This window comes from Cydia pomonella, chromosome 15, assembly GCF_033807575.1.
Source record: "Cydia pomonella isolate Wapato2018A chromosome 15, ilCydPomo1, whole genome shotgun sequence".
In the NCBI taxonomy this organism is placed as follows: Eukaryota; Metazoa; Arthropoda; class Insecta; order Lepidoptera; family Tortricidae; genus Cydia; species Cydia pomonella.
This window is the reverse complement of record NC_084717.1, coordinates 20,353,581-20,374,670: the sequence shown is the minus strand read 5'-3', so window position 1 is coordinate 20,374,670 and position 21,090 is coordinate 20,353,581. Positions and strand designations below refer to the sequence as shown.

General features: G+C 38.6%; 2 protein-coding genes across 2 annotated transcripts; both read left to right on the top strand.

Moving 5' to 3' along the window:
• The first annotated feature begins 26 nt into the window (after positions 1-26).
• LOC133525451 (bromodomain-containing protein 4-like) lies at positions 27-3,406 on the top strand. The gene is made up of 2 exons (XM_061861704.1): positions 27-665; positions 1,141-3,406. Exons 1-2 carry the CDS (start codon positions 591-593, stop codon positions 2,836-2,838), a joined length of 1,773 nt encoding a protein of 590 aa, XP_061717688.1. The 5' UTR covers positions 27-590; the 3' UTR covers positions 2,839-3,406.
• A 13,148-nt stretch (positions 3,407-16,554) lies between these two features.
• On the top strand, positions 16,555-20,522 carry LOC133525584 (lamprin 1.8-10-like). The gene is made up of 3 exons (XM_061861890.1): positions 16,555-16,683; positions 19,480-19,739; positions 20,322-20,522. Exons 1-3 carry the CDS (start codon positions 16,672-16,674, stop codon positions 20,395-20,397), a joined length of 348 nt encoding a protein of 115 aa, XP_061717874.1. The 5' UTR covers positions 16,555-16,671; the 3' UTR covers positions 20,398-20,522.
• Positions 20,523-21,090: the final 568 nt, after the last annotated feature.

Here is a 21,090-nt window from a genome sequence, read left to right as displayed (position 1 = left end):
CGTTGAAATGCAATTTACATTGCCACGGGAAATGTCCCCTCTTAAATTAACATCGCTGCATAAAAAGTATTTTTGATTTTAAGACTGGATAGAGGTGCCTCAAGCCCAAAGATGCAAGTCCAAGTTAGGGTTCCATACCTCGAAAGGCAAAAAAACCGAACCCTTACAGGTTCATTTATTTGTCCGTCCGTCCGTCTGTCTGTCATTCTTAAGTAGGTGCTTTAAGGTATCAAAACTATCGAAGCGGTATACAGAATCGAAATTCGTTCTTTGAATCAGAAGCGTTATTTAAGTAAAGTCCGGCCCTGCCGCGTTACAATTTTCTCCCGATTACGTTCTTGATCGATTAGTATGCGCAAGCGCACACATGTTACAAGAATGACGGCAGCGAGCTACGCGCACGTTTTTAACTAGCCCACCCCCCTTCTTAATTTAACCTTCTACCTTCCACATAAGATTCAAATCAGAGTGGCAAGAAATTCGGAAGAATTTAGATGCATTTGCCTATGGTCCAACGCAAGGACGATTCCGGTATGAGTGAAAACAGGACGATGGCTACATACTAATGGGTTGCTCTCTAAGTTATAAGTATGGGTAGCGAGGGACCACCTCACTCCGTTCCCGATTGGTTCTCGCGCCAACCGGCCGCAATGAGGTTTACAGTAGTGAGTATCTGAGGAGTGCAGTGAAGTGAAGTTATGATCTTAATAAGTGAAGTGTTAAGCGAAGGTTATCCAGCATCACCTCGCCTTATCAAACTGCCGACATAGGCATTAAGGGAACTCAAGTATCACGGAACGGGCTTAGTTCCAAAGCTTCGCCATTGCGTCAGTGATTTCCCTAAGCTTTTTTACATATGACAGACATTTATTTCGTGGTTTGTTATCGCTGTATGGTTGCATGACTTTTGTGTATAACCCTTAAGGGAAGAAGCTTAAAACGAATTTCGAATTTCGTCTTATATACGGCCGAGTTAGAGCAATCAGCGGTTAGGGTAGGCAAGATGCAAGTGCTTTGTCAATCTAGTTCTGATGTAAATGTGGTTCTGTCAGTTTTTGTTGAGGCGAGGTGTTGCGTCGCGTGTCGATCAAATGTGATAAGTGATAGTTCATTTAGTGACAAGCCCCGTGTGTGTTTCAGATCGCGGTGTTGTGCGCTTGCGTGGTCCTTGCAGCGGGCGACGGTCTCCGAACAAAGGCCAAGCTCCTCGGGAAACTCGCAGCCAAGATAAAGCATCACAAACGTGGAGTCTTCACCGCCGCACCGCCCTATAAATATGGCCACGATATCCCTCATGTCACCCACTCTATCGTTAAACCTATTGTAGTGTCCTACCCTCCAACAGCTTCAGTGCATTCTGTGAAAGTGCCTTTAAAACATCCTTTAATCCATCACTATCCTGTTCAAGTTGGTCATAAAATTCCCTTACACTCACATTCATACGCGCACAGGTTCCCGCATACTAATTTAAGGCCTGATCAGCATTTCCATCATCATCATCACCACGTTGCGCCGAGACCTGTGGTGCCGATTCTACCAGCTCATGCTGTCCCAGCTGCTCCAGTTGTTCCTACATTACCTGTCCCAATCCCTCAACCTTCAGTTGTTATTCCTCGTCCCATTCCAGCGCCGTCTCCTCCAGTAGCCCCAATCATTCCTGCTACTCCTCAATTCATTCTGCCACAGAACCATGTTCATTTAAAACCCGCGCTTTCTGCTCCCGTCCCGATTCAACCAGCTCCAGTGGCATCCTTATACCCTTACGCTCCACAATACTCTTACGCAGTAAGGCCTGGTAACGCAGTTCAGACTTCATACTTCGCTACATACCCTAGATATCCTTTATCATTCCACCAGCCCTTAGTACCTTTCGCTCAACCAGCTGTACCTGCTCCAGCGGTACATCTAGCACCTTCAGTAGCTCCAGCAGCCGGCCCTATCTTTTTGGACCGCCCACAGGAGCCGCATTTCCACGTTTTGCCGCAAGCACACGCGCACGGAGTCGTAGAGCAACCTACGCCTGCCGTGGCTGTTGAGCATCATCAGTTTTTGCATCCGACTGCTGTTCCTCAACCAACGTTATTACATGCGCACCCTACAGTGATCCAAGAACACCCTGGTGTGCATGAACACCCTACAGTCTTACATCAGCACCCTACGGTACTTCAAGCAGCACAACCAACAGTCCACGTTGACCACAACGGCTGGGCACCAGTACCACACAGTCACGATATAAACCATGTTCACCAAGAAGGCCACTTCCATCAAGATCTCGTTCCAACTCAAGAAACCCACTTCGGTCACGACTTCACCCAAGAACAAGGACAACAAGTCTTCGAACACCATACTGGGGAGGAACAATACCATGAATACCAGCACCAGCTACAGCATCACATTCAGCAGCAAATAGAACAGGCGCAGTACGAGCAGAACTTGCATAATCACCAATTGGGACAGCCAGAATATCCACAAAACCATGACTTTTCACAAGGCCACGATGTCTCACAAGGGCATGACTTTTCACAGCATGGCCACGACTTTTCACAATATTCTCATGACTTCTCACAGCATGGGCAGGACTTTTCACAACACGCTGGTCACGATTTTTCACAACACGGTCACGACTTTTCACAAGGGCAGGACTTTTCACAACATCACGAGTTTTCACAACATGGCCAAGACTTCTCCCATACACAGGAACAGCCTAACCAGGAATACGGGGTTCCTCAGCAGCTAGAGGGTCGGAGTGAAGAGGGGGAGGAACCTCAGAAATTCCATAACCACATCCCATTAGGATTGCAGCCACCTTTGGACCGTCCACTGGAACATTTCCGGTAGCCACACTGGGAAAATACTTATTAGGGCCTTCATTAAGCGCTAATAATCTTACAGCGGTTTTTAAGACGGCTATCTTTGGACATAGACTCGTCTCAAATTAACGCTGAATTCGACAGAAAAAATATGGGGATATATAATATAAATGTCATATTTTTATAGAAATTTGACGTTACGGATGACACTCCACACTTAAAGCACTAAAGTTAGTTTTGTCAGTCTCCAGGTATCTTCTCCATTCCTCCATGCACTCTAATCTTGTTAATTTGCTTTCCTGTATCTATCCAGTTTCTAAAAATGTACTCTAATCGATTTTAACTGTCAAGGTCACGTACTCTACGTCATAAATGGAAATAAGACATAATTTAATACAATTTCAATATAATGTCTCATTATGTTAGCGTGTTCTAGAATGGCCCAGAAGTTAAGCATTTATTTGCATTATAAGTTGAATTTTTTGTGATAGATTGAGTAAGTCACTGCGTACATATTGCCTAACTGTATTTACACGTACGATTAACTTAGTTTTAAGCTATTTATTTATTTGATAAATAAAACAAATTCACTCGTGTATCTTTAATTTCATTCCCTCTCAATTACTTTCCATAATATTGTTATGCTGACGGTAAATGACATGGCTACTAAGAATTTATTTTAGGAAGAACGATGTGCGAATCGTTCTTCCTAAAATAAATTCTTAGTAGAATGGGTCATATACCTAAGTAGGTAGATTTTTGAAAGGCTAAGGCGAAAACATATAAAAATTTCTAATCTTGAAACCAATTTCAAGATTAGAAACTAAACACATTAAAGAAATGGGTAATAATAAATGGATAATGGGTGGAATGGGTGGGGTGGGGTATTGTAGCTCCAGGGCTACAATACCCCACTTTACGTGTGTTTGCTACAAAGTAACCATAAGTAGTAGAACCAAAACTTGAGTATTGGTTACGGAATTTTAAGTGATAAATTTTATAAGTTATTCGGTAAAATCCAACTCATATGTCCAAGTAAATAATTTTTGATAGGATAGCCACATATTTATGTCTACAAATGGTCCAAATAGAAATAGTTACATTAACGTTTCATCAGTTGCTAAACTGCCGCAATTTGGCTGTCACAAGCCTCTCGGTTTAAATAAATAGCGACAAGATTTCTGTCCACCGCACATAACAGCCGTAATGGGTAAAGAACCTAGATATAAATCTGTAAAAATAAATCGTCCAAGCTCAGAGTAGGGTTTCGTAGTTACTCTTCCGTCACAATAAGCTAAACAGTACCTCTAGTGTAAATTTATTCGATAGCGAAACGTGACGTACGCGTTTGCGTTAAGTCTCATTTTGTATGGGATTGTGAACAGCGCGCCAAGCGGGACGTTTTGGAAACTCAAAAATCTCATACAAAATGACACTTAACGCAAACGCGTACGTCACGTTTCGCTATTGAAAAAAATTAAACTAGGGGTACTGGAGCTTAAAGTATAGTCTTAGATTATTAACCAAGGGATGAACTGTGGATAGTACGTCTTTTTACTATGAAGGGGAAACTTTTTGCGATAACTCAAAAACAGCTGAACTGATCATGTCCGCTATAGTTTTCATTTAATGTCTTTCTTCAGCTCTACGTCCACGATATTTTTCATATTTTTTTGACGTTTGGTTCAAAAGTTAGAGGGAGGGACACACTTTTTTTCTTTCGTAGCAATTATCTCCGAATATATTCACTTTATCAAAAAATGTTTGTTAAAGACCCCTATTAGTTTTGAAAGACCTTTCAAACGATATCCCACACTGTAGGGTTGAAGAAAAAAAAAATCACCCCCACTTTACGTCCGTGTTTTTATTCTACGACTTTGTCGGCTTTATTGATTCATATATCCATACTAAATTTCAGCTTTCTAGCACTAACGACCACGGAGCAAAGCCTCGGACGGACAGACAGACAGACGGACATGGCGAAACTATAAGGGTTCCTAGTTGACTACGGAACCCTAAAAACTGTAGACCGACTCATAATCAAAATCATATTGTCATACGAATAAATAAATAAACAGCCGTAATAGACCGCGAGCCAGGAACAGATCTCCATGACCAATCTCCTCCCGGGCGAAAACTCGTATACCTAGTGGTCAACGGCTATGTTTGATGAACCCTCGTGGACGTCAGCTGCCGCTCCGATGGTGGGTTGAGGAATGGCAGCCACCGAACAACGTTTATTTTTGCAGATGTCATAGCGTTACTATTGACATCCAAATTAGCTTGAATCGTAAATGGGTCAACAAACACAGATTCACAGATGCCTTAAAAATACTTAATAAAATATTTGTTTATAAGTAGCTTATGATAAAAGCTTAGAATAAATTCAAAAGTGGAAAAATTACTGTCTTGGGTGAGACTTGAACTCATGGCCTCTGGATCGATACGCCAGCGCTCTGCCATCTGAGCCACCAAGACCTCATCTAGGGGACCCTAGCGACATCTACCGTAAGAACTTTGCACTTCTTAGACATTAATAGCATCGTTCGCAGACGTTTCTGCTTGTTAAAAATTAATTTAGTTAATAATTGTTATCAACTATTTAACACAATCCTAGTCGTAGCATTAGTTAATGTAATGTGCTGGTACTAATTAATATAACCGTAAGATTACTGCATGTTCACTGGTAGAAGACACTTATATATAAGATGTGGTTACTTACCTATCTATACATATAATAAAGCTGAAGGGGATCGAAAGTCTGTACATGGAAGATATTCGAAAAAAAGTAGGCTGGGGATACTAAGAATCGTTAACAGAACACGTTCCAACAGTTTTTAGAATTTTTGTCTGTTTGTCTGTTTCTCTGTTTGTCTGTTTATTTGACCTCGCATCACGTGAAAACGGCTGAACGGATTTTGATGCAAACTTTACTAATCTGTCGAGAAAATGCCCGGCCAAGTTATAGGCTATAAAAATTCAACCCCTAGAATTGGGGGTAGCCACTACACTCGATTGAGTTAAGTTTGCACCTGAATCTTATGGCGCCACTTAGGAAGGAGGTGCAAACTTTTATGCTACGAGTATCGAGTACCCTGCTAAACTAACAGATATATGGGTGCTGAAATTAAGCCACCGAGGAAGGATTTTGTCAAATTAACTCTAAAGTTAGAAGAGGGGGGTACTGATATTAATTCAATTTCAATTGTGTTGATGTAATAATACAACGAAATTAAACGACAGTAAATTAATTGTCATACATTGCAGAGTGCCATCTTTTGGGAAACTGAGTAAAAATTTAGTAATTAATAAACTAATAATTTTTAAGAAAAAAAAACCGACTTCAATCAGGTAGACCGGTGAAAGAACGATTATTGTTGATTTTTGATTTTATATAATTAAATTAAAAAGACAGCGTCCTACGCCTAATTATGTAGAAAAGGAGGTAACATGTTTTTTTTTGTCACAGCACCCACCTTGACACATTTCAGATTTGCCCTATGGTTGACTGGTAAAATACCCGCAATAGGGTATTCGACTGTATTTAAGATAAATTATTTCACACCATGCATGAAATAAAGCACCAGATAATTATTAAAAAAACTACATAGGATAGAAATATAAAAATGTGTCTTGAAAACCTAACTACTTGACAAAGATGCACAGAATACAAATTGCCAAACGTGAACTATGCATCGTTGAAGAGTTCCATTCTGTTCATCATGAACAGTTCCACTTCATCAAATGTAAATACTTGATTTGTTGATGAAAATACAAAAATCACTATATGTATGCCTTTCACATTTGAAGAGTTCCCTCGATTCCTCATGGACCCCATCGTCAGAACTCGAACTAGACAAAAATTTGTCTTGAAAATCTAATTTACTTAACAAACACAGCGAAGAGGACAAATCGCCAAACGTGTACTGTGTATCGTTGAAGAGTTCCATTCTGATCATCATCAGCAGTTCCACTTCATCAAATGTCACTTTTTTAAATGTAAATGCTAGATTTGTTAAAGAAAATACAAACATCATTATATGTATGACTTTCATATTTGAAGAGTTCCCTCGATTCTCCTCCTTTTGAAATCTTGAAGTCGGTTAAACATGAGTTTACTTACATAGTTAAGTAGTGGCAAAATCAACACACATATCAACACGCGTATAACTGCATAATTATTTAAAAAAATATTTTCTCCGTCATGAATTATACCTAATCGTAATTTTATCGTATCCATATTCATACGTATCGCCTCTTTTAAGCACTTAATAATGGCTACGAAGGTGGGTACTATGAAAAAAATAATTCTCTGATGTTTGCGGTGTAAATGTCAAACGATTTCGGACTCGCATTTTATACGCGTTAAAATGCCATAAGAACTAAAAACTGAAAATGCCTTCGCGAAAAAAAGCGAACCTTTCACGAAAGTCTCACAACGCATTGACGTTACGAAACTATAGCGACGATCGTGATTTTAGGCGTAGCCACAACTACCAGAGACGTTATGCAGGATCGTTCCATCCATTGAAAACCTCATTCGTAGCGTTTACGAAGACCTGAGCCATTCTTGGGTTTGTGAGAGATCCATAGTCACGCCCATAGAGGAACGGTCCATGCTCACGCAGAAAAATGAGCAGGCGGAAATCGAAGGTGAACATGCAGTATATAATTCCATTAACACTGTCTTGGATGAAGGCAATGTGACAACATAACTAAGGAACTGTACCGGGTGGTAGAGTTCCTTAGTTCCTTAGCTCATTGAGTGCTTCAGGACTCCCAGCACACACATTAACCCCGAAAGTTGGAGTTACAATCATGCTTCTTCGGAATTTGTCGTCTCCGAAGTTATGCAACGGAACCCAGCTAAAAGTAGTGCAGCTGCAGCGTAACCTCATTGAGGTGCAGATTCTGGCGGGGTGTGGCGCCGCAGAAGTCGTGTTCATCCCGCGTATCCCCCTCATCCTGAGCAATTTCCCGTTCCACTTCAAGCGCCTACAGTTCTCCGTGAGCGTCTGCTTCGCCATGAACATCAACAAGTCGCAGAGGCAGACGTTGCGCGCCGCTGGCGTGGACCTGTGCACGGGCTGCTTCTCGCACGGGCAGCTCTACGTGGCGTGCTCGCGCGTTACCAGCTGCACGGAGCTATTCGTGTTGATGCCCGCTGGGGAGACTCGCAATGTGGTGTACAAATAAATATTGTAAAATGTCAATGTTATGTAAATATACTATTACATACCTAATTATTAGTATGTAACTGTAGATATAATTATATGTATACATTTAGTTGTGCATACATAAACATAACTGTAAACAAAATGTAAATACTCGGCCTCAAGTTTTTGATATCTACGAGTATTCTCCTTTCCTCTAATCCTACTTCTAACTAATAGGTATTACACCTAAATTCGATAGTGTTCGGAAGTATGGATTTCTATGGGTATATTTCTTACCTTTTCATGCTTAGACTGATTGGTCTGGAGCACCGATTTGGATGATATTTTCCATGGACATGATTTGGATAGGTACAGTCAAGGACGTAAAAAAAAATACAAAAGTAGAACTGTATTGTCCGATATACATCTACTACTCTATGTCGTTTAAATAATGTCAAAAATTTGAATAAGGACGAATTTGAAAAAAAATAAGAATTGATTTTGGATGTAGTTTTATTAAGTGGTACCTAATTGTAAAATATTTTATCTAGACTACAGTCCTCTAGCGTATCCATCTGTCAACTTTACTTCAAGCTCTACCTCCAGGGGAGAGGCAGAAAAATTAGCGGTGAATGACCCGGTTACTGACACAGACCGAATACCACGCGGGCGGAGCCGCGGGCACAGCTAGTAATTAGATAAGCATGAGTCCTGATTGTCATATAGATTTAAGAGCATATAAGATGTATTATCTGTTGGTAATCCTAAATAAAGAAAAAAAATGTCTGTGACAGTACATGGGAGATCTGTGAGTGTAAGAGATTTAGGATACCTAGATAAGATAATATAATCTTTATTGGTACAATACGGGTCCACGTCAGATACAATTTTGTACAATAATCATACAAAATTACATATTACAAAGTATTTCGACAAAAATATTGTTTACTGTGTTAATAGGTACACAACATTGTAATGTCAACGATACATAATAGAAAAAAGTAAAATAAAAAATAAAAATATTACATAGTTCCAGTTCCATTATTTCATTAAAGGTACCTATAAAAACTTTTTGAGTGCAGCCACGATTCTAAGTTCCTTTCAAAGGATCTATTTAGATCTATTTGCCATATTATGTCATGTAACGTCCAGTATATTGTACATATACAAGCAAAATACCTCAGTTATACATCCGTAGCTGTCCGAATTTGAACTCTTAACTCCTAGACCATACAGCTTAAATTTCTAGCTTAGTAAATGTGTTATTAGGTAGTTTAAAAGACTAATATCCGAAGTAGTTTTATTCAGGGCACACGTGCTAAAGTGACCAAGCCCCTCCAAAATAAAAGGCAGTCATATGTGGCGTTTTCAACCAAAAGGGTACTTATTGTCGGTTGTCAATAAGGCGCTATTTCTATACAGCTTTAATATGAAATTAACCTCACCGACAACCGACAATGGTACCTTCGAGTTAAAAACGTCACATGTGTTCACGTCCGTTTAGTAAATTATGACGTTATTATATTTAGGGCTATGTAGAATAAGGTCTGTGATTGTAATCTAAATAGCTACTGAGTGAAAGCTACACTATTTATTAACATTATAAGTTTAACATTAGGTACATTTATGTAGATTGCACATGGTCAAATATATGAAACAAGCTAATAACGCTAATTTAATATTGGTTACAATGTTTAAGGATGTTAATAGTACATTACAGTACATATGGGGCTACTTTATAGCACTAGTGCGAGAAGTAGCATATTACGTTACTGTGTCGAACATTTAAAGGGCCATATGTACTGTAAAACGTTGTACGATACATGTGCGAATAGGTAATTCGCAACTCGTGTCGATTTAAAACACTCCCTTCGGTCGTGTTTTAATTTATCGCCACTCGTTTCGAATTTCCTATTTTTCGCACTTGTATCGTAATGTACTATTATGCAACGAGGGGCGTAAGTGAAACTTTGAAAACGAGGGTGGTAATTATTAAAAACCCGAGTTTGCAATATTCTTACCCCCGGAGTAGGATTGTGAAAAAAAAGCTATATTTTTTCACAACCCATAACTCCCGCGGGAACACCTGCAGTACACCTGCATGAAATAAGATCTTTTTCGAGCGAGTTTTCTACTCGTCGACTGTATCTAGTTGGTTAGTAAATTCTGTTATTGCAATAATCTTTATCTACATAAAATATACGAACGAAAGTTGAATAAACTATATATTGAAATGAAGTACACACAATCAGGAATTACATATGACAATATCATTCAAAATGGCCTCCTCTGGCCTTGACACAGGCCCTCAAACGACGAGGCCAGTCATCAATAGCGGCCCGCACGATTGTCATGTCTAATTCCGTCACTGTCTTAACTATGGCCCGCTTGAGGGAATCAAGATTTGTGTGGGGTTTAGCACTAGGCTTTCTCCTCAATAACCTACCATATGGCATAATCCAGGGAGTTAAGGTCCGGGCTGGAGGACGGCCAGCCTTCGTGGGCAAGTCAATTTTGTTCCTTCGAAACCAGGCTTGAGTTGTTTTTGCCTTAGAGCTGAGTCCTGTTGAAAGACCCATGGCTGGTTTTGAAATAAGGTGTGGCTTAAGTGCTTCACTATTGGTTCGAGAACGGTTTCCTGGTAAACTTTGGTTCCTGTTTTCACACCTTTTTCACAGAAATGAACCTGTGTTAGGCCTGAGTATGACACACCCAGCCAAATCATCACATAAGAGGGATGATGGCCTCGTTGTACTCTCGGAACAGCAGCAATCGCCTCTTGACTGTTTTTTACATACACTCTGTCATTCTGGCGGTTACAACATTCTTCTATGGTAAATTTTTTTTCATTTGTAAATAGTATTTTTCGGTAGCCATTTTGTGCGTACCGCTTCAATAGCACGCGAATTCTCTCTAGCCTCATAGTCTTTAATCGTCCATTAAGCAAACGACCTTTTTGTCTGCGGTAAGCGTGAAGTCCAAGGTCTTCATTGATAACTTTTTTTAGGGAGCTTCTCTTCATAGACATCTATATTGCCAACAACTTTTGCTTCCGGACGGGGTTTCTTGCAATTCTCGCCTTCACTGCCTTTATTAGAGCTGGGGTCCGAAGGGTGAGTGGTCTTCCAGACCTCTTCATCATCATCATCATATCAGCCTTTTATCGCCCACTGCTGAGCATAGGCCTCTCTTCTAGTACGCCACTTATCCCGGTCCCGAGCCAATCTCATCCAGACCTCTTGCGGTCATCGAAGCTCTGAGTACTATTGTATCTATTAATTGTGCGATAGACAAATTGTTTGTTGATTTTTAGGTTTTCAAGCAACTTCAAAATCATGTTTGGCGGGTGCCCACATTTGTGAAACGTAATTACTGCGATACGATTCTCTTTTAGGCCCCAATTTATTATAGATACGACGAGATAAGCGTTACGATGTCGTAGGGCAAACGATTGGCATCTTAGCTAGGCCTCCAGGTCTACCTTAGATACAATACAATAGCAAATAAAACCTCTGTAATCACTCTTTTTCCGGCAACTGAGTTTTCTGATAAAGAAAATCCCAAAGGTAATAGTTTAAATAAAAAAAAAACTGTTTTATTGACCGAGAGAAAACAAAGGTCTCCATTTCAGCTTGGACCATTCCAGCCCAGCTTTCGTATGTTCAGCCGTCTGTCTGTCCGGCTGCTCGACTCGGATTTCTCAACCAAAACTCGTGAAATTTGAGAGCAGGTTTACACAGATTTTATTGCAGATTTTTTGATATTTTTCAAAATGGCGTAGCCAAGCCGGTTCCCGATGTCTACTCACAGAGCTACTAGAAATAAAATATTTGTAAATCTCCCAGGAAATCTCAGGGCGCGGTAACACTACCTAGACTACGGATATCGAATATAAACGAGCCCAGTAACCCAGTCCAATCGATTGACCGATCAATACGAGACACACGTTTGACGCGAGTGAGACAATACAATAAAGACCGCAGCGAGTTACAAAACTTGAAACAAACACCGTACTTACTGCTTACATTTCGTGTAATACCGCATGCGCTGCGCTTGCGTCGATCTCGGCCAAACTCGCAGACTAGTTGGACAGCGAGTCCATTTTTAGGGTTCCACGTTCCATACCAAAGCTTTGTTCTTATTATTTTAATGTCGTAGATTTATGGCAGAATATTTTTATAAATGGAAGAAAAATAACAGGTAAACCAAAAAGAACATTGGCATTTTGAATTTGGTTATAGTTCGAAAAGAGAAAAGTCGTGGAATGTATTGGGCCCCATACATTCCACGACTCTTTCCGCACAGACTCTATTCGCGTTGTTCGCAAAAAAGATTATTGTTAATCAATTAAAATGTTATTGGATTGTTACAGTTTTTTGTAACTCTAATTCTAGGTATATTTACATAGTTCCTGGTATAAATTTGTATAAATATCTCATTTAGCCTATCGGCTATAAAAAAAAAATCTAACTTTTTACGTAAGTATTGTTTGTATTATTTAACATGCCTCCAAACGACATATCTTCTTCTTCTTCCTCGTGTTATCCCGGCATTTTTGCCACGGCTCATAGGAGCCTGGGATCCGCTTGACAACTAATCCCAAGAAGTGGCGTAGGCACTAGTTTTTACGAAAGCGCCTGCCATCTCACTTCACAAACTGTACACGTGATGTAATTGAAACTTTCTGTTTAATAAGTCCACTAATCGTATTAACATCATATTCCGAGAATTTTGTTTAAATAGTGTAATTTAAACCCAAGTTATGGGTTCAAAAATTCGTCGTTTTTTAGCGCTTCTAGAAAAGGTAGCTAGTGCCCTTGCGCTTCGCTTGGATCTTCTTGGCGGGGGCACTACCGTGCCCCCAGATGTCACCTTAAGAGTGAACTTTCTGTGCCTCAACCATCTGCAGCAACGTGTTATTATGACGGACCTAATGTAGAGTTCCTAAGCATACCTATACCTAGCACTAGGGATATTCGCGTATTTGGCCTAGATATGAACGGCTATGGGCATAGTGTTGGTTCCGTTTGATTAGGACCACATGCCTGGGTAATAGGTCTGACAAATCATCGTCCTGATGGGTTTTGGGTTGTGAAATACCCCTGGCCATTAAAGAGTCACACAAACGTAGTCGCCGACCCTTATAGTTTCGCCATGTACGTCTGTCCGTCTGTCCGCGGGTTTGCTCCGTGGTCGTTAGTGCTAGAAACCTGCAATTTGGTAGGGTAGATGAATGATGCATGGCAACAGAACGGTAAAATAAAAAGTTTTTTTTTGTGTGGGAAATAAATAAAAAAATTGTGTACCCAAATTGTATTTTTTTTTAATTTTCGCTTTAACCCAATGGTGGGGGGGTATAGTTGGATATATAATAATATATATGTCTTTCAAAAGGAATAAGAGTCTCCATAAACATTTTTTGATAAAGTTAATATTTTCGGGAATAATCGCTCCGAAAGAAAAAAGAAATGTGCCTTCCCCCGTAACACTTTAAAATTTGTGCTCGTATAAACTTTTGAACTATGGGTCCAAAAAAAATTTTCTCTTCCAGCTAACCTTCGAGAAAATGCGAAAGGATCAAACACTAACAGGTGAAAGACAAATCAATATGAACAGTAGCAATATATGAGAATGTTGGATACACAATAGTAGGACGAGAGCAATCAATAATAATAAAATAAAAAGTAGAGAACCCGTAGTATAATATATACATAAACACGCAAACTATAATATATACATAAACCCATATAAACCTATATATAAAATACATATTATAAATACATTATATGCAGACATAGAAGTGTTTCTGGCAAAATAAAGTGACTTCTTCTTTCTTCTTCAACCTAAGCCTTTTCCCATTATCTGGGGTCGGCTCTCCTTGTCCTCTTTCTCCACCAGGACGATTTGTTGCAGTTCTGGCGTCAATATTTGTGTTTTTCAGGTCATTCTGGACCGTTGTCAGCCAAGTAGCAGGACGTCTTCCACGGCCTCGTTTCGTCGTTGGTAGATCCAATGCTACTCGTACCATGTGATCTGAAGACCGTCTGAGCACGTGACCGTACCAGCGTAATCGCTTTTCCTTCAGCTTTTCTTCTATAGGATCGATTTTAAAACTGCCTCTCACGTATTCGTTACGGATCCTATCTTTCCGGGTGACTCCAACTGACCAGCGAAGTATGCGCATCTCTGTTGTATGTAGTTTTTGAACGTGTTGTTTTGTTGATGCCCAGCATTCGGTTCCATAAAGTAAGGCGGGTCGTACTGCGGTTTTATATAATTTACCTTTTATTTTTAAAGGCATTCTGTTATCACACATAACACCGGTCAACTGTCTCCACTTCATCCAGCCTACTGTGGTTTTATGGGTTACGTCTCTATCGATTTTACTATCGTTGCTGATTATCGACCCTAAGTATTTAAATTCTTTCACTGCAAACAGTGGGGCAAAATAAAGTGACTGACAAAATCAAATATCGGCATGTCTATTATCGATGTTACCTTACCGTTATAGATATTTTTAACAATGTATAAATAGATAGCTATCGCGAAATACACAACACGATCGATATCTTCTTTGATACACATGGTAGTTTTCTTATTTTTTGACACTGTATTCTACAGATTACGTTTTTATTTTTAAACACTTATTATATGTAATACAGAAATTATGGTCGGATGCGTAACTGATTTGCATTCTTGAAATTTTCTGGTAAATTACAGTAAGTAGAATTTACATCTTTTAATTATTAATTTTAATTATTAATAACTTATCGATGTTACATTTTCTCAAGCACTCGTTTTTGCCACAAAAACTTATATGTCTGATTATATGCATACATAAACATATACCTAAATAGAAATATATTTATTGAAATTATTTTTCGAAACGAAACTATAAAAGCCCTCACGTTCACTGAGAGAATGGGTCGAAAGACGCCAAGCAATAAAGTATGTATGAATAAATACGAGACTCTAGAATTGGGAATCAAATTAAAATGTTAAATATATGGAACATTTTTTTTTTTACCTAAGTATACCTATGGTGGTCACTCACAAATACAAGTTACCTACCAAAGATTGGCCAAATCTGAAGTACTCATTTTGTATCGCTATTTCTGAGTCGTCCCTATAAATACAAACCAAGAAGGACCTTGATAGCCAGGATCTCATTTCATTTGGAACGCACTTCAGCAACAATTATTGCAAAACCATAGTTCTCATAAACATTAATTAATTTATCAGCAAGTGTACGAACAATACATGCTTGCTGTATCTCGCCCATGATTCATCTCACGAAGTACAGGCGGAGAGAAAAGTGTTGGAAATAGTAAAATAATTGACCGAGTGAGCGCGAAGCGTCTCCATTTCAGCTTGGGTAAAAGTGCTTTCGTACGAGTATGTAGCAGGTCGCATATCTCAACCGATCTCGAGAGATTTTTTTAACACAGGACAGTATCTATAATTGTACGTTTTTATGTCTGTGAATCATAATCATAATCATTTTATTTGTAAAGCTAATTTACATGTCACTAATAATAAAAAATGTCAATACTTTCAATCGAGAGTAATCAAAGTAAATCATACAATTATTTATTGGTCATTATGAACTCGTCATAATTGTAGAACGGGTGCTCAATGAGCCAACTTTTTAGGCGATGTTTAAAGCTGCTTACGCTTGGGACCTCAGTTACATTTTTTGGTAGATGGTTATATACTGTGGGGCCCGTCACATGACTCAGTCGTCACATTTTTGCTACCTATGTAATATTTTCAAAAGTAATAAATATCTTATTATACAACTTATTGCAACTGCTTTCAGCGTATTCTATGCACTTCTGAATTTTCTACTCTAGAATAGATAGAGAGAGAGCAGAAGAAGCCAGATTATTAAATTAAATTACGCAAATTCATATGAAATTTCGCCTTACAATGTGAATGGAGCCGAAGTCCCATACATTTTAGGGATTTACATTTCTTAAAATAAATCTTCATTCGCTTGCCCTTTCAAATGATATTTCATTTGGGGTAATTTGATTTAAACCCAGTAATAACCCAGAAATAGCCCTTCAAAACTCTTTCTTCCCTAGTGCATAGCTTGCATTGCTGTCAGAAAAGAAATCTTAATCAATTGCAATTAAATAAATAGGTACACAATAAGTGAATATACCAAATTAAATTCCGTATCGCTTAATACTTTAAACTCTGTCGTTTTATAAACTTCCTTAATACGTGGATATTTAAGGTAAAAATAATGAAATTACACCTCATTACATCCATTCTAATCACAAATTAAATTAGATTCCCTTATAAATAAATAAATAAAATAAATATTGGACATTCTTAGACAAATTGACTAAGCCCCACAGTAAGCTCAAGAAGACTTGTGTTGTGGGTACTCAGATAACGATAAATATAATATATAAATAATTAAATACATAGAAAACTAACATGACTTAGGAACAAATATCCGTGCTCATCACACGAATAAATTCCCTTACCGGTATTCGAACCTAGGACCATTGGCTTCATAGGCAGGGCTACTACCCACTAGGCCAGACCGGTCGTCAGACTTGACGAAGCAAACCACCTCTCTCCGCGATAGTACTCGCGCCCTAAGTACTAGACCGACTAGACCACCTAGAGGGGCTGCTCGTATAAAAGCGCCCGCCTCCCAACCTGGCCAGTGCTCCACGCAACACGACAACATGAAGGCTATCGTAAGTCCTAGATTCTAGACTTGGGCTTAACTTGCCCTAAAATCCGACTAGTCGATTGACATTTGGGCAAAAAGTAACCTCTTAACCTTCGAAGTAAATAATTAGACTTAAAACTGAATAATATGTGTTATGTTCTCACAGTAATCTACGTCTAAAAATAACGTTTTATTAAGTAAAATGAACCTAAATATACATTTAGACCTTATAAAACAACTAGACTTTTGAAATTAATTATTTCAGATTTTTTTTTTTTTTTTAGTGCCTGAATCACTGTCATATGATTCACGTACTGGTGTCCAAGCCTCTCCAGAATAGGTTAAAATATGATAAGTTAAATGTAATATAATAAGTTAAATGTAATATGATCCTAAGTTGGTCGAAATAAATGAATTTATTATTATTATTTATTTTATTTATAAATTATATATTATAAACTAGCAAGTATGAAGCAAACAAATTTTATTTGTGTTAACGGTCTTCAATAATAATAATAAAATCATTTATTTCGTATAACTAGACCCATACAGTGCAATACATTACTAAGTACATAATATAATTAAACATTAATGATTAACTTACACTATTAAAAATAAGTAATTAATTTAAAGCATTGTCAAATCTTAACATCACTAACAAGAATAAAATGAAAATGAAATAAATTTTAAAAGTCAGGTTTTAAAATAATATTGGTTGGTTTCACTACACTTATATACATTTAAGTGTAGTTAATTTATCAATTTACCCAACAAACATGTTCATGTGCATGGCGTTCCATTTAGCAACTATTGGACAATTTCAATTCAACTTATTTATTTAAATTAAAAGGCTACAATCGCCCATAATGGTTAGTGACAATTTAAAATTAAAAACTAAGTGTTAGTGGAACAAAAACATTAAGCGAAACAATAACAAAGAAACAAAAACCTATACTTAACAATAATAATCACCTAGAAGCGGTCATGTCACGGTCAAAATGCCGCATGATGCCGGCGAGTCGTATCGGCCCGGTACAGCCAGGATGGGGGCTTCAGTATTCACGGTTTAGTTGGCTAGTATGTATCTAGCTGATCTGATTTCAACCGTGGATACGGGATGCCTTAATCACAATTTCTTTCGTATCATGATGTCTACTTTAGTTATGTATAAAACAGGGTTTCAATCGTGGGCGTGGGTATCTCTCCTACCTCCTACCCTGTGAGAAAACCTGTAATTATGTGAAGTCCCTAACCCACTTTAGGCCTTTAATCCCCTAAAATAATTTTTAGCCAACAGAAGGACGAGTATAGGCTTGCATTATTTTATGAATTATTTTTAAATACATAAACACTAATTTTTAGTTTTTTTTAAAATACCACGTCACCACGATACCACGATGGTAAGCAGTCACCGTAGCCTTATGGACGCCTGTAACGCCAGAGGTGTTACATGCATCATTCGTTCATTCAGTTTAATTAGTGGATATTTTTTTACAGATACCATTTTTTTGCAATTAGTGCTATTTCACAAGTGCCTATGTTTAGTTAGGTAAACCTAGAAATTCAATAATTGCATTGATTTTCATTCTCTCGCAATCAAAACAGCCGAGCCGATAAATGACAGGGCAGATCGAACCCGGGACCTCCCGCTTGCGACACGCGGTCACGATCTTGCATGTTACATCTCTTATTGCGATCTGGGCTTTGTTTCAGGATTATATATAAATTATTATTTTAACAACAATGTACCATTGACAAAACACGCTTATGGTGTATGCTCGGTGTTTTTTTTAACTCCGTTAACTTCGGGGTATGGCTAAGTACTTTTACGGAAACTGAATAGCATAGTTTTTTTTTTTTCGTAAAAAGTAATTAATAGTGTTGTCACACGGACATTATATATAAATCCAATTGAAAACAATGACAATTTTCAATATCGATGGCCCGACTCCGAGAGAGTACTTGCGCTTGGCAGCAAATGTATATACTCGTCATACTAAACAAGAATCAATATGTAAACAGGCCCTATGGTAAGTGTACCTACACGCTCGTAGGGGCCTTATCAGATAAAAATAAATCATTGATTATGTCCAAAATTTAATTAGAATACCGTTTTCTTTGAGAGTTACTAAATTTAAGTTTAGGAATGGACGCTTGATATCGACAGACTTAAAAGTTAGGTACATATAACATAATACGTAGTGTAACTAATATAGGTTAATTATAATAGTAATAAGCTAACTAATCTTCTTCTTCTTCCTTGCGTTGTCCCGGCATTTGCCACGGCTCATGGGAGCCTGGGGTCCGCTTGACAACTAATCCCAAGATTTGGCGTAGGCACTAGTTTTTACGAAAGCGACTGCCATCAGACCTTCCAACCCAGAGGATAAACTAGGCCTTGTTGGGATTAGTCCGGTTTCCTCACGATGTTTTCCTTCACCGAAAAGCGACTGGTAAATATCAAATGATATTTGATAATAAGCTAACTAATACCTTATAAAAAACCCGAAATAAATGATTATTTAATTTAATTTAAAAATAGCACTGTGTACCTACAGAGTGAAATATAAAGCGTGAATGAATATATTTTTTGTGACTGCATTTTTTTCTCCTTGTACTAACTTTTGACTTTTATATGAGTTCTAAGTTTCCTGCCAAAGGTTGTCTAGAATAAATAACTTTTTAGCGATAAGACTGCCTGTGTTACCTAGTTGTATTTTTCTTTTTAATGTATTTGTAGTGTTACATATATTTTTTTGTTTTTCGGGCAAAAAAGATCAAACATCAAAGTTTTCTTACTTAAATAATTATTTTTTCCCAGCTGTGCGTTCTCCTGTTGGCCGCAGCTGCCTACGGCGCAGAAGAGAAGAAGAATGAGAAGCGCGGCGTACTAGGGCTCGGTTACGGCGGGCTTGGCTACGGCGGGCTGGGCTACGGCGGGCTGGGCTACGGCGGGCTGGCACATGGATACTACGGCGGCGGGCTCGGACACGGGCTGGGACTGTATGGCGGGCACGGCTTGTACGGCGCGCACCTCGCTGCGCCCATCGCCGCGCCGATCGCGCATGCGCCCCTCGTCAGGTTTGTTAGAGTAGTGTAAGATGGCTAATGCTGTACGGCGGGCTGGGCTACGTAGGGCTGGACTAAATCTTAACAAATCACTTTGATTTTGATGTCGATCGCTTCAGCATTGTATATTCTAGGTATAGAGGTTTCGCTTTTTTGAAAAAAGAATTGATTTGTTTTGCAAATTTTGAAAAAAAACCTACAAGCCTAGTTTTTCATTGTGTCAATAACATACTAAAAAATCATGGAGAATGGAAAATATTTAATAGTGTATAAACGTTTTCTCTTCTTGTATGGACGATCACGTAGTATTACATCCCTATAGAACAAGAGGCAAACAGCGAAATAAGCATTACAAAACGTGACGATCCCTCTATTACGATGCTCGTTCGATACACATAATCTGCCGAATCTCGCACCAGAACAGGTGGCGCAACCGAAAACTGCGTCGTCAAAATGATATTTATATTTTAAGATTTTTATTATTGTATGTATGTTAGTCTGTAAGGTATGTATATATGGGCCATAGTTTCCTGAAAATAAATGATATTAAATTTTTAATATAATTTAATAATTCACACAAATATTTTGTTTCAGCCATAGCGTAGCCGCACCTATCAGCGTTGGATACCACGGCGCGCCACTTCTTGGCCTCGGCCACGGCTGGCATTAGGCCGCCGTCTTTCGGCCCCGGCCTTTAGGTTCCGGCCTCGCGTCTACGCGACTTATGCTAAGGTGTCGTCGAGTGATAGTGCCAAATTAATCTTTGCTGTCTATTCAATAAATTAAAAATCTGAATGTGTGTTTTTTGTGCCAAAGAATATCATTACCTTACTATTTCAACACACTTGCTCGAAAAAGATCTTATTTTATGCAGGTGTACTGAAGGATAAAGGCCTTTATTGTTCCCGGGGGAGTTATGGGTTATACTGGACTGTCAAAACAAGACAATATCGCGGACGAATTTAAAAATTATTTCACTTAAAATGTAGTTTTATCTTTACAAGTGTGATAAAAAACATTGTGTGTAACTCCAGGGGTAAGAATATTGTTACTCGAGCCTTTAATTCACTCCTGCCTGCGGCTGTCGTGAATATATAGACTCTCGTACAATATTTCACTTACCGTCCTCGTTACACAATATTATACTATTACAGACTTGAAGTATAATTACCCAAAGTAGGAGCAATTTACGGTAGGTACCTACTATGGGCCACTTGGACCATCTCGGGGTTAACCATTAAAACCGGGTTAAATTGTACTTGTAACTTCGGGTTTAACCGAATAATCCCGAGTTAGTGGCTAACCCATAGCGCCAGTGGCCCTTAATATGTTTAAGATAATAAACTTGAAATAATATAGAAGT